The sequence below is a fragment of the Hylobates moloch genome, unplaced genomic scaffold (assembly GCF_009828535.3).
Source record: "Hylobates moloch isolate HMO894 unplaced genomic scaffold, HMol_V3 SCAFFOLD_12, whole genome shotgun sequence".
Classification (NCBI taxonomy): domain Eukaryota; kingdom Metazoa; phylum Chordata; class Mammalia; order Primates; family Hylobatidae; genus Hylobates; species Hylobates moloch.
The window spans coordinates 22,232,293-22,246,100 of record NW_026652287.1 but is presented as its reverse complement, the minus strand read 5'-3'; the positions used below and the strand labels follow the sequence as shown (position 1 = coordinate 22,246,100).

Here is a 13,808-nt window from a genome sequence, read left to right as displayed (position 1 = left end):
CTACCCTGGAGTCATACTCTAATTTTTTCTATTTTCCTCCCTTTCTGATCCTTTATCCCACTTTCTTTTTCTTCCTCTTCCTTCTCCTTCTTCTTTGTCAAAGACATAGAGGATTGAGTTATTATCATCGATCCATACAAAGTCCCTCTCTCATTTATTTTAATTCCCACCCCCCATTTCTATTCCCCGTCTTCCCATGTGCAACCTTCCTAATATGTTTGATACACATCTTTTTGTTTGTATGTATTTTTAGAAAATGTTTGTTTTGTGTGCAAAAAAAATTAATAAAAAAAATTCCCTACAATTAGCAGAAGGAAAAAAGTTATATAAAGATAGAAACTGCCAAAATCATCTTCCATCAGTTATCATACAGCTGCTCAGCCTCCAGGCCTCTGCTCAGACACCACACCTCATCCTGGAGAAAAGCTTCTCTCATCCATCTCCTCCTCTCCCTTCACAAGCTTGCTGCATGCTTTTTGAAAGGCTCTCTCAACATCAGGTCATTTCCCACCACACCCCCTCAACCATGCTTGTATTTGTTTTATACTTGCCAGTTTGCTTCTGCCGGCTCATCTGGACCCACTGGTAGAATGTAAACCCACAGTAGTAAACCCACAGCAGTAGTCCTGCTCTGTAGTGTACACGAGCCATAGCCAGCACGCAGCAGGTGCTCAAAATTTGTTGCATGACTGAAATCTGTCTAAGTCTTTAAGTAGCGTTGACTGGTGGCATTAGAATTAAATATACATTCCAGACTATATATGTATTTATTTAGAGACAGAGTTTCACTCTTGTTGCCCAGGCTGGAGTGCAGTGGCGCGATCTCAGCTCACTGCAACCTCCGTCTCCCAGGTTCAGGCAATTCTCCTGCCTCAGCCTCCTGAGTAGCTGGGATTACAGGCATGTGCCACCATGTCCAGCTAATATTTTTGTACTTTTAGTAGAGACGGGGTTTCTCCATATTGCAGGCTGGTCTTGAACTCCTGACCTCAGGTGGTCTGCCTGCCTCGGCGCCCAAAGTGCCGGGATTACAGGTGTGAGCCACCATGCCCAGCCCAGACTATATACTTTAGATGAGCAAAAAGCATGTTTCTGCACTATATAAAACAACAGTGCCACTTGTTTACCAGGCTTTACTGGAATATTTTTCAAAGTATGAAAATCTAGAATTACTCTTAAATTTCATGTTGAATTGACTAACAGAGATTTCAAATGGGGCTTGGCAGTCCAAGTGAACACCGGAGAGTTCTTAAAAGTTGTTGTATCAGGCTGGGCATGGTGGCTGGTTACTGCGGAGGCTGAGGCAGAAGAATCGCTTGAACCCAGGAGGCGGAGGTTGCAGTGAGCTGAGATCGTGCCACTGCACTCTAGCCTGGGCGACAAGTGAGACTCTATCTCAAAAAAAAAAAAAAAAAAAAAAAAAAAAAAAAAAAAAAAAAAAAAAAAAAAAAAAAAAGTTGCCATATCAGCCAAAAGCATACAAATTCACTTCACTATTTTTTTCTTTCTTTTTCTGAGATGGAGTCTTGCTCTGTTGCCAGGCTGGAGTGCAGTGATGCAATCGTGGCTCACTGCAACCTCCACCTCCTGGGTTCAAGTGATTCTCCTGCCTCAGCCTCCGAAGTAGCTGGGATTACAGGCGTGCGCCACCGTGCCTGGCCCACTTCACTATTTTCAATGTCCATCAAACAGAATTATTTACTCGTTGTAATTAACATTACTGAGCACTTATCCACTAGGCACTGTACTAAGGGCTTTATATTGCCATTCAATCCTGTCAACGATCCTAGGAAGTCAGGCACTGTCATCTCCCATTTTACAGTGACTTATTCCAAAGTCACAGAGCTTAAGGACACGAGGCCACGATGCTAGAACTAGTGGTGCATCCACCATACCACCCTCCCAATTAAGAATCTGTTCTACATTGAACTTCAAAACCAAAGGAGAAGGCCGGGCACGGTGGCTCATGCCTGTAATCCCAACACTTTGGGAGGCCAAGACAGGCGGATGACCTGAGGTTAGGAGTTCGAGACCAGCCTGGCCAACATGGTGAAACCCCATCTCTACTAAAAATACAAAAATTTGCTGGGCATGGTGGTGCATGCCTGTAATCCCAGCTACACAGGAGGCTGAGGCACGAGAATCACTTGAACCCGGGAGGTGGAGGTTACAGTGAGCCGAGATTGTGCCACTGCACTCCATCCTGGGCAACAAGAAAGAAACTCTGTCTCAGCCGGGTACGGTGGCTCATGCCAGTAATCCCAGCACTTTAGGAGTCCAAAGTGGGCAGATCACCTGAGGTAAGGAGTTCGAGACCAGCCTGGCCAACATGGTGAAACCCTGTCACTACTAAAAATACAAAAATTAGCCAGGCATGGTGGCAGGTGCCCGTAATCCCAGCTACTGGGGAGGCTGAGGCAGGAGAATCGCTGGAACCCACGAGGCAGGTTGCAGTGAGCCCAGATCGCATCATCACACTCCAGCCCGGGGAACAAAAATGAGACTTTGTCTCAAAACAAACAAACAACAACAAAAAAGCAACACCAATTTAGACTTAAGGATGTGACTTTTCAGTAGAACTATTAATATTTATCTGGCTAGAAAGGGAGAGTCAGGAAAATGTATTATTACTGTTAAAAGCGAAGGTTGCTCTGTAGAAATGTATCTGATCTATTTTTCTGGCAAATCACTGACATGAGCATATGATAAAAACTTCCACACATTTTTATTGAAAACAAACTGGTAAAAATTTGAATTATAAAAGAATAGCAGCCAGATGCGGTGGCTCAGGCCTATAATCCCAGCACTTTGGGAGGCTGAGGTGGGAGGATCACTTGAGCTCAGGAGTTGGAGACTAGCCTGGGCAACATGGTGAAATTCAGTCTCTACCAAAAATACAAAATACAGCTGGACATGGTGGCGTGCGCCTGTAGTCCCAGCTAATCAGGAGGCTAAGATGGGAGGATCACTTGAGCCCGGGAGATAGATGCTGCACTGACCCGAGATCATGCCACTGCACTCCAGGCTGGGCCACAGAGTGAGACCCTGTCTCAAAAAAAAAAAAATAAATAAAATAGCATTGGTGATTATTTACAACACCAGCTCTTTCTCATAAGCAATACTAACTTTTGAAAGTTAGTTAATGGCAACAAGCAAAGCAAAGATGGAAACTATGGAAGGAAATTTAAGACAAGTTTGAGTTTATGAGGAATAAAAAAGTATTTTCCTTGCCACATAAAGGCCCCTTAATTGTTTAAAGAAAAACATATTAAAGAAATAGCATATACTAAAAAAGCCTTAGCTGAATTCTAATGAAGTTTCAGAACCTAAGAAAGACACAAGTGGTATAAAAATAAGCCAACGAAGATTTTGCTGTTTTAAAATAATCCTGTTAAAAAGTAGGTGACAATTTTAACAATATGCCACATCATATTCATTTCAGTGAATCAATAGCCTCATGATATTTGACAGATTTAGGAAAATAAGACTCAAACCAAAACAAAAAAACAGTAAATATTTCCAACATTAAGCATTCCCATAAACAACTGAGTTCTTTTCTGCAGAAAGCATAAACCACAAAAATGTTATCAAGAATCCTTTGGGCCAGGTGCAGTGTCTAACGCCTGTAATCCCAGCACTTTGGGAGGCCGAGGTGGGTGGATCAGCTGAGGTCAGGAGTTCGAGACCAGCCTGGCCAACGCAGTAAAACCCCATCTCTACTAAAAATACAAAAATTAGCAGGGCATGGTGGTTCATGCCTGTAGTCCCAGCTACTCAACAACTAAGGCTGAGGCAGGAGAATCGCTTGAACCTGGGTGGTAAAGGCAGCAGTGAGCTGAGATCCTGCCATTGCACTCCAGCCTGGGTGACAGAGAAAGGCTCAAAAGAGAAAAAAAAGGAAAAAAAGAAAAGAAAAAAGAATCCTTTAGTTTCTCTGGAAAGTCACCAGCAGAAAGACGTCCATGTTCTGATTATCACAATTGTTTCCACACCCTTTCCTCTCCCATCCTGACTTTCCTAACTGATGGGGTTATACTTCAGGCATTGAGAAGTGACACCAAGGCAGGGAGTTGTGGTTCACACTTGTAATCCCAGCACTTTGGGAGGCTGAGGTGGGAGGATTGCTTGTGGCCCAGGAGTTAAAGAACAGCCTAGGCAACACCCCTGTCTTTAAGAAAAAAAAGAAAAAGAAAAAAAAATTAGTCAGGTGTGGTGGTGTGTGCCTATAGATCCAGCAAGCCAGGAGGATGAAAAGAAGAATCGCTTGAACCCAGGAGTTCAGGTCTCCAGCCTGGGGACAGAGTGAGACCCAGTCTCTAGTAAAAAAATAAATAAAAGTGACACCATTTTTTTCAAGGCAGATAGGATGTGGCTGCAAAACACTGTCTACTGTTCTCAATAAAGCATCTTGAGTTTTCTACACCTAGAATAAAGCCAATCCATTAAAAACTTTAATTTTCCACAGTCTAAGAACACATTTCGGTAATATACCACTGAGTAGACTCTACATCTGACCCTACATTTTGAGTTTTCATTTGCTGTAAGCTTTGCTGTCGGTGACGACCACTACCTTCTAGAAGAGGGATGACAGTAAACCCGTGAAGTGGGGAAGCTGGAGATTTCACACAAATCACCAAGATCCACAAACACATCATCTGTTCTCGATGCTTTGGATACAGAGGTATGACCTTAAAATGTAAAACTCTGTCCTGGAATTCCATAAGCTCCATGGAAATGAAATCTTTTCTTCTTGGTCTTGAATGACTTTCCAGTTCTTTATCTACAAAGCGACTGACACCCAGAATATTATCTCCTTCATATTTCAATCTCTAAGGTCAACTAATGGCCTCAATTGTAAATTAAGTTAAATGGTGAAGTCCATATAACATCAATAATTTCCCTGCTTTACCATCAGGAATCCTCACCTAGTCAAGTGGGCTGACTGGTACCGTGACTCTGCACTAGTTACAGGTTGCAATAGGACTGTGCTTTCAAAGACATCAAATCACCTCACTAATTTCTACAGCTGACCGCTGCTGGGCTACAACTGCATGTCCATTTGCCCAGTTCTGAGGAGGAACGCCCTAGGCTCAGAATGCAGAGCACTCCTGTATGTCACATCCCCCCCAAGCACAACAATGTCACACACAATTCTGTCAGATTTCACTGCTGCCTCCTGCTACTGACAGGCAAGAGGGCACTGCGGGCACAAGGAGAGTAATCCTTTTTCAATGCTGTGGTTTAAAAAAGGACTCCTGCAAGCTGCAGATCATCTGTCTCCAACAGAGCTTTCCCACCTTGCCTAGGAGGAGAGGAAGTGGGCATACGACCAACATACTGATGGGAAAGGAAGGGCAAGGGCTCACATCAGAGCTCTTATCAATAAGGGAATTAGAAACTGACAACTTGGATGTGAGTGTAAAAATTACCTGCCCTGTAAACAAATAATTACAGGCTGGACACGGTGGCTCATGCCTGTAATCCCAGCACTTTGGAAGTCTGAGGAGGGCAGATCACTTGAAGTCACGAGTTCGAAACCAGCCTGGCCTCATCTCTACTAAAAATACAAAAACTTGGCCGAGCGTGGTGGTGCGTGCCTGTTAATCCCAGCTACTCAGGGGGCTGAGGCACAAGAATCGCTTGAACCCGGGAGGCAGAGGTTGCAGTGAGCCGGGATCCCACCACTGCACTCCAGCCTGGTGACAGAGTGAGACTGTCTCCAAAATGAAATAAAAAATTAAATAATTACAGATGTTCATTAGGAAAGATTACTTTTTTTTTTTTTGGTTAGCATATTAAGAAACCTTCCCCTTTTTAAACCATTATGTTTGTCCTTTATTATCTTTAGGACCAGGGATGGCTAAACACCAGAACATGAACATTTTATACTGCACCAGAAAGTTGAACACATGGATTATTTAAACAATTTTAGAGTTTCAGAATATCTGAACACTCCCTACTTTCAGAACAACCCTTATGTATCAGAGGATTAAATCTGTAAGCACTTTCTGTGAGCCAGGGCAGAGATCATATTTAAGTCACTAAAACAAGTCAGGCAATTTTGCAGAGCCTGACATGGTCTTGCACTTTGACAATGGCCTTCTTCAAAGCAAAGATGCTTCTTGCAAACCAAGATGTGAATGAAGTAAGTTACAACCACCTGCTATGCAAGAAAAATGCTAGCCACCACGGCTCCTTGAAGGAGGTCATTTACAAAGTAAAACTGCTCCAAATCTCACTTTTCTTCAATACATCAGACCAAATCAACAGCTGGCTTTCTCTCAAAATGCCGTTTTACTGTGTAGTTATTTAAATAACTAACATCAGTTATACTAAGGAGTTAACAATTTAACAACCTTAAGGTTTTATCATCAGCAAGGCAGAGCTTGGATAAAAGCATCCATGGTGGGTTGCAGAGGTGATGCCTCGCTTACAGAAATACGCAGAGTTCAGAGAAGAAAAGAACTGCAAAGGTTAGTGACTAAGATCTAAACCAACATGCTGTTTTTAAGACTTCACTTTTCAGTTAGCTTTTTAGTACTATTACTGAGCTACTTCTCAACTAGCTTATACTGCTCTCAAGCTTAAAAGATCAATTCTGAACACGTAAAAAAAAATCTACCAAAGTCACAAAAGTCATATTCCCTCTACTTTCAGATATACTTACATCTTAAAGTATTTAGGGAAAAAAAAAGGTTTTGGGGGCATTACGAAAAGAACAAAATTTAGGCTGGGCATGGTGGCTCATGACTATAACCCCAGCACCTGGGGAGGCTGAGGTGGGAGGACTGCTTGAAACCAGGAGTTTAAGAACAGCCTAGGCAACACAGTGAGACTCTCATTTCTATTTTAAATTATTAAATTTAATTTTTTTAAATAAAAAATTGTAAAACACAGAATTTATTACTGTCATTTAACTTAGATATATCTACGTATCCTCAATGGATCATCTTCGACTGTTTCTCTGCCAATTTAACACCCATGAGAAAAAAAAAATTTAAGTATACTTTGCAGTTAGCCTATTCCCAAGGCATTAAAATGCACTGCTTTATTAATTTCAGCAAAAAATGAAATATAAGAAAACCTGGTTTTCAAGTGCCACATAACAAGAAGAACTATTAAGAAACAATGATCTCATTTTAGATGTATCATTACTTACCAGGCAAACTACTTATTAGGATTTTAAAGATTAAAATTAACAAAAGCTGTTTATGAATAGAGGCAGTTATGGGCAAACCAGAACTTAAATTAGCAAGCCTTAGATGATCTTAAAATTCTAATGTTTCTAATCCATGCAAATTCCAACTTTTCCTGTTTCCTCAGAGAAATAAAGCCACACATATCCCTGCAGAGATAAGCAGAATTTTAAAATTTAGAAAGAAAATATTTAACAAAAAGTTCCTTTCTTACAGCAAACTATTTTAATCAGTTTCTGACCAACTGCTGCCTCGAATAAATTAAAGAACTATATTAACTAGTATGAAAAAGTATGGTTCTTATATAAATACCTGACATTAAAGGAATGACAAGGTTTTCACCTACAATACAAGGTTTTCACCTGCAATAACGTTTCAAGAGCATTTCAGGGGTCCTTAATGACATTTAATTTTTTTTTTAAAGACAGCATAAAAGGAAAGAATGCACAGATTAAGAAAAGGAAGAGATATTTTCAGGAGCTTCATTTTAATAACTTACTTTAAAAGATCTGCAAATTCTAACACCAGAGCTGTCCAACTGTTCATGCCCTCGACTCCACCACTCACAGCATTTATAGTCCAACAATATTTTAGGACTGTATAAAGGCAAAAAGCAGTTAAAACTGCCAAGCTCCCATTATGAAGTGTCCAAGTTAGGGGATATGACTGAATTCTTACAAAGTCTTGGATAAGACGTTAGAATCCGTTGACATGCCCTTGAATCTGAAAGCAGCTCACTTCAGCTTCCTTCTTTAAAAGCTGAACCTCGCCCCTCTCCCACATCAACATGAATCAATTGCCAGGCACCTCACAAGTCTTAGACGAGCCGAAATTTAAAGCTTTCTATTAATCTTTACTTAACCACTGGCCACCTTCCTTCCTACATAAGGTGACAGTGTTGTCTGTAGCGAGTTCTAGCTCCCGGCTATCTGGGTTTGAAACCCAACTGTCACTAACTGTGTGACCTTGGTTAAGTGACTTCATCTCAGTTTCTTCTGTAAAATAACAAAAACAAAAAAAAATTGCAAATATCTTGCAATGGGTGGGAGAATTAAATGAAATCTGTCTTAAGTGCTCAAAGAATGCCTGACACACAGTAAGCGCTTTAGAAGCGTCAGTTATGATTATAGTAATAATTTCATGGACGCAAAGTGCTTAAGACAGAGCCTGACACATTGGAAAGATAATGATACCGTCAGCCTCGTTGGCTTCCTGTTTAGATGCACGTTCAGGAAAAGAGCGCGGAGACCTCTCCAACATTAGAACAACTTAAAAGGATTTGGAGGGCAAGCGAAGATAGGTTCTCACACCTCTTGAGACATGAACGCTTGTTACCAAGTAACAAGAAATGGGCCCCCCAAGACCCCAGAACCACGAAAAATAAAAATAAAAGCAAGCAGGAAAAGAGCCCCCAAACCGGGTGGAACTCATGCCCTCATCAAACTGCCTTCCGAGAGGACGAGCACCGAAAAGTCCATCTAGCACAGTACGACACAGGTCGTCCAGGAGGCTGGACTGGGATCCCCAACCATCGCTCCAAAGACCCGTCCGGTGTGCAGGGGCAAACGGGTAGGGGCGGGAAACGTGGGGGTGGGGAGCGGAGTTTTCAAATTCCACGGCCGGGAGGAAGCCTGCATCCTCGTGCAACGAATGAGCGGAGCCTGGAGGGTCCGCGGCTGGCGACAAGTTGGGAATCCCGGGCTGGCCTCCCTCCGGCTGCAGTCCCCGGCCCGTGGGCCAACTCGAGGAGCTCACTCCCCACGGTGCTGCAAGCCCAACCGGCCTCCCAACTCCCCTCCCTCGAGCCCCCGGGGCCGCGGGCCGCCCTCGGGCCCGCCTCCCTCTTCAGCCGCCCGCCGCCCCCCTTACCTTCCAGCAGCCGTTGGATGATGCTGTCGATGTTGAGTTTATCTAAATCCGCCATCGCCTTCCCACTGCCGACCCTCCCGCAGCGGCGCCGCCGCCGGCTCGCGCCCGGGACTCACACCTCCTTTCCCACGCCACGAGCAGAGGCGGTGGTGGCGGCGGTGGCAGCAGCCGCGGCGGGTCCCCCCCCTGCCGCCCCGCTCCCTGCTTCCTCCTTCTCTCCCCACTGGAACCACGAGAAGAACAAAATGGCCGCCGACTCCTTAGACAGCCTCGGGCGGCGCACGGATGCGCGCGGGGAGTGCGGCGGCCTGGCCGGGACTTCTTTATGGGCCACAAGGCGCGCGGGAGGGGGCGGGGCCCGAGCGCGGGAGGGGGCGGGGCCCGGGCGCGGGGCGGGGCGGAGCGGTTGAGCGCAACCGCGTCCGCGCACAGGATCCTTCCGCCAAACGGGCCGAGTAAATAGGCCCGCCCCCAATGCCGGGCCCGAGCGTGAGTTGCAAAGTTGCACGCGGGAGTTGGCGCTGGGGGAGGAAATGCAGCTGTGCACACCGCCGGTTGCGGCCATCGCCGGATCTTGTACATTGAGGCTAGATGTTTGCAGACCTGGCCAGGTGGGAGCTCACCGAGGGATTTCGGGGGTCCTGGAATTTACCCTTTAAGATAAATCTGGTGTGAGGATGGAAAAGGAGAATAATAAAGAAAAGAAGGTTGACTTATTTTGGATTCAGATATACTGGAACTTGGGACAAGAGAAAGGTTTATTTGGTAACTAAAAAGAAAAAACCCTCTTTCAGATAAGTCAAAATGTAACAGTTACTCATTGTGAGTGGTGGGTATATGGGTATTTGTATATATATTTTTTGTGCACTTCTGTAACTTTAGGGGTAAAAATCCATCCTCAAAGAAAATTTCATCATTTCTATCCCTTGGATTTATCTTTCCTGAACTCGGAAAGTTATGTAATCATCGGGACGGTTATCCCGATTCTAGCCAGGGCAAAGTTGAACGAGCGCGTGCAGCAGTTAAAAGGGGAATTTGCAGATTTCACGCGTGCAGGCCGGGGGCGGGAAGAGAAGAGGCAAGCTGTGCGGGCGGTCCTGGGTTCTGCAGACACCCGAAGAAACTTTGGCCCATTCCTCTCTGGCTTCCCAGCCTCCCCGAGGGCACTCCCATCCAAGGGGCCCCCAAGCTGTGCCACCTCCAGGGTCTGCGCGTCGACTTTGGCTGGGTTTGGAAGTACAGCCCACACTCAGCAAACAGATCGGCTCTCTTTCCTGACCTTTCCATGTGCGTTGCTTCCTGCAGCGCTTTACATTTTGCAAAGCCCTCTCTCTCCAAGAAATTCATTTTGTTTCCCAAGGCATGCAGGATGCATGAATCCCCATCTCAGTATGCCACGAGGTAATTGCACCACCCAGGCATCCTCTTCCAAAGCAATGTCCTCAGGGTGCGGGCTCCATGTCCCCTCACTTGGGCCCCCTCGCTTGGGCCCCCTCGCTACTGGTGCAGGGCCCTTGAGTTTCAGAACTCAGCCTATGGATGCACTTTCCTCAGGCACCAACTCACTTTCCCCTGCTACAGCTCTGTCCACCAGAAGTCACATAAGTGCCATTTGTCAGGCCAAGGCAATGAGAACAGTTGGTGACATTCAGAGTTGGTGCCCAGCGCAGCTGTGAACATCTGGCTATGGAGGTCAGGGTGGCTCTTGCTGGAGTCCACAGGACTTTGGGCTACTCCAAGGCAGGGTGCATCATCGGAATGGCATTTAGAGTAGAAATATGAAAGACAGCAATTCATTCAGCAGACAAACATTTATGGAGTACCCACTCTGTGCCAGGCATTGTTCTAGACAGGGAAGCAGGGGTGATCAAGACAGACAAGGCTTTTCTCTATGGAGAGTCATTTAGTCAGTCGGATGGTAAGCAAAGATGCAAATAAAAATATCAGCTTCTGATAAGTGCAGTGGAGAAAAATAAACAAGAAAAAAACCAAATGCTACTATGTTCATTTCTTAGTATGTGCCAAAAAATGATCTCATTGAATCTCCAAGACAATCCTAGGAATTATGTCCTATTCCTATCATCCCCATTTACAGATGAAGAAAGTGAGGCACAGAGAGGCTAGGGTGGTTGCTGAAGGTCACACAGCCAGGAAGTTACAGAGCCAGGGCTGGAACTCAGAACAGCCTGAAACCACAGCCCTCGTTCATATTCAATAAAACCCGGCAGTGAACCCTCAGCAGCGTTTACATCCCTGGCACATACTGGGCACATATCAATTTGGAACCCAGTGGAATGACTGAATTGTGTCTCTGCCCACAATAGGAGTGCCATAATTTTCCTCATGCAAAATGGCAGGTGTGTTAACCTCTGGCAACATCATCAGGGCTGGAGGAGGACTTCAGACTGAGCTGGGACATGGGGAGAGCCTCTGTCCCCAGGCTGTTTTCTGCTGGGCAACTCCCCTCCAGAGTTCAGTTCTACTGGCACATGCCTAAGTGATTAGCTGGCTCTGAGCCTGAGCATGGCATAGCTCACCAGGGTGGGCCTGCACAGCTCCCAGGAACCAGCAAATAGCTGGTGGAGGAAAGCACTGATTCCCTATTCGCCTTTTTCTGCCATTATCAGCACCAGTGGCTTTCCAAAGATGAGTTGATATAAGCATCCTGTCAGAAAGGATACAGCCTAATAAATGGAATGTCCCTTCCCCTCTCTAGGCCTCAGTTTGCCTGTCTGTAAAATGAGGAGAGTGGATTAAAGTGCACTTTTCAAACTGTCTTTCCTGGCTCCACAGAGCTTTCTTAGGGGGCTGCTGAAGATGATGGGGAGCTGATGATTAGAAGAGAGTGGCTGTGGCCAAAATATTGGAAACTCAGTAGTGTCTCTGAGGATACTTAGGCTTTGAGGGGGGATCCCAATGCCTAAAGGGACCTGGCTGATAATACGAAAGAATTCAGCCTCTGGGTAGGGACTGGAGCAAACTGAGCCCATGTTTCATCCAAGGAGGCGGCCACTTCTCAGCTCCAGTCCCCTGGGGCCACTTGTGGCCAGATCCTCTGAGTTTTTGGTAAAACTTGAACATATGGATTTTTATGTTAAATGTTCCAATTTTAAAAAGTCGGTCATGAACTCAAAATCTTCTAAAACAGTGTGAGGCAGACAAAGCATATCTGTGGGTTACATTTGGCCCTAGGCCAGCAATTTGGAACTCTGTTCTAGAAGGCTGGGGATGAACTTTATTCTCTCCTTCCTTCCAATTTAATGAGCATTAGGATTGTGGTGAGATGATTGAAAGAAGTGTTGGTGGCTGGGCGCAGTGGCTCACGCACTTTGGGAGGCCGAGGTGGGTGGATCATTTGAGGCCAGGAGTTCGAGACCAGCCTGGACAATATAGTGAAACAGCATCTCTACTAAAAATACAAAAAGGAGCTGGGCGTGCTGGTGGGCGCCTGTAATCCCAGCTACTCCAGAAGCTAAGGCATGAGAATCGCTTAAGCCCAGGAGGCGGAGGTTGCAGTGAGCTGAGACTGTGCCACTGCACTCCAGCCTGGGTGACAGAATGAGACTCCGTTTCAAAAAAAAAAAAAAAAAAAGAAAGAAAGAAGTGTTGAGTGTTGGTGATGAGGTTTGCCTGCAAATCTAGACCTCCTTGGATATTCCGGGGGTTTTATGCAAAGGGGGGAACCATGGGGAAAAAATATGGGTGAATGCTGTTTGACAACGTCCACAGTTCTACCTCAGCATCCTGTGGTGTTACCGGCAGACACTGGTATTCTTTTGGGCAACATTTGTCGAGGCCCTACTGGCTGTGAGGCACTGTGTGAGAAGCTGGGGACACAGCCGTGAATAAGCCAGACTTAGTCCCTGTCCTCATGGAGCTCCCAGTCTAGAGAAAGACACAGATGGGAACAGATAAACCATTTGAGGAGGATAATTTCAGAGAGCGGCGATTTCGTGAGAAAATTAGAAAGGGTCATGTGACCACATAGGAGGACTCTGAGGATTTGACATTTGAGTCAAGATGTGAAAGATGAAAAAGAGAAAGTCATGGGAAGGATGGCCTGGGGAAGAATATTCCCGACAGAAGGACCACCGAGTGCAAAGGCCCTGAGGCAGGAACAATCTTCCAGTGTTGGAGGAATGGGAAAAAGGCCAGAGTGGCTGGAGTACAGTGTGAAAGGTAGGAGAATAGTGTCAGAAGTGAGGGTTGGAAGGCTGGGCGCGGTGGCTTACGCCTGTAATCCTAGCACTTTGGAAGGCCGAGGCAGGCAGATCACTTGAGGTCAGGAGTTTGAGACCAGCCTGGCCAACATGGCCAAACGCTGTCTCTACTAAAAATACGAAAATTAGCCGGGAGTAGTGTCGGGTGACTGTAATCCTAAACTACTTGGGAGGCTGAGGCAGGAGAATTGCTTGAACCTGGGAGGTGGAGACTACAGTGAGCCGAGATCGCACCATTGCATTCTAGCCTGGGTGACGGAGAGACTCTATCTCAAAAAAAAAAAAAAAGAAGAAGTTGGGGATTGGAGAAGTGGCCAGAGGCCAGATCACTCAGGGTTTTTTTGTTTTTTGTTTTTTTTTCTCTCTTATTGCCCAGGCTGGAGTGCAATGGCACAACCTTGGCTCATGTAACCTCTACCTCCCGGGTTCAAGCGGTTCTCCTGCCTCAGCCTCCCCAGTAGCTGGGATTACAGGCGCCTGCCACCATGCCCCGGCTAATTTTTGTATTTTTAGTAGAGACAGG

The 13,808-nt window shown here is 45.5% G+C and overlaps 1 protein-coding gene across 1 annotated transcript in view; it reads right to left on the bottom strand.

Annotated features, from left to right (window-relative positions):
• The window catches only part of PPP1CC (protein phosphatase 1 catalytic subunit gamma), a 24,109-nt gene extending 14,789 nt beyond the window's left edge, over positions 1-9,320 (bottom strand). Inside the window, exon 1 of the mRNA XM_032168687.2 lies at positions 9,066-9,320. Within this exon, the coding sequence (XP_032024578.1) occupies positions 9,066-9,120 (55 nt within the window). The 5' untranslated portion in view covers positions 9,121-9,320. The remainder of the gene's footprint in view (positions 1-9,065) is intronic.
• Positions 9,321-13,808: the final 4,488 nt, after the last annotated feature.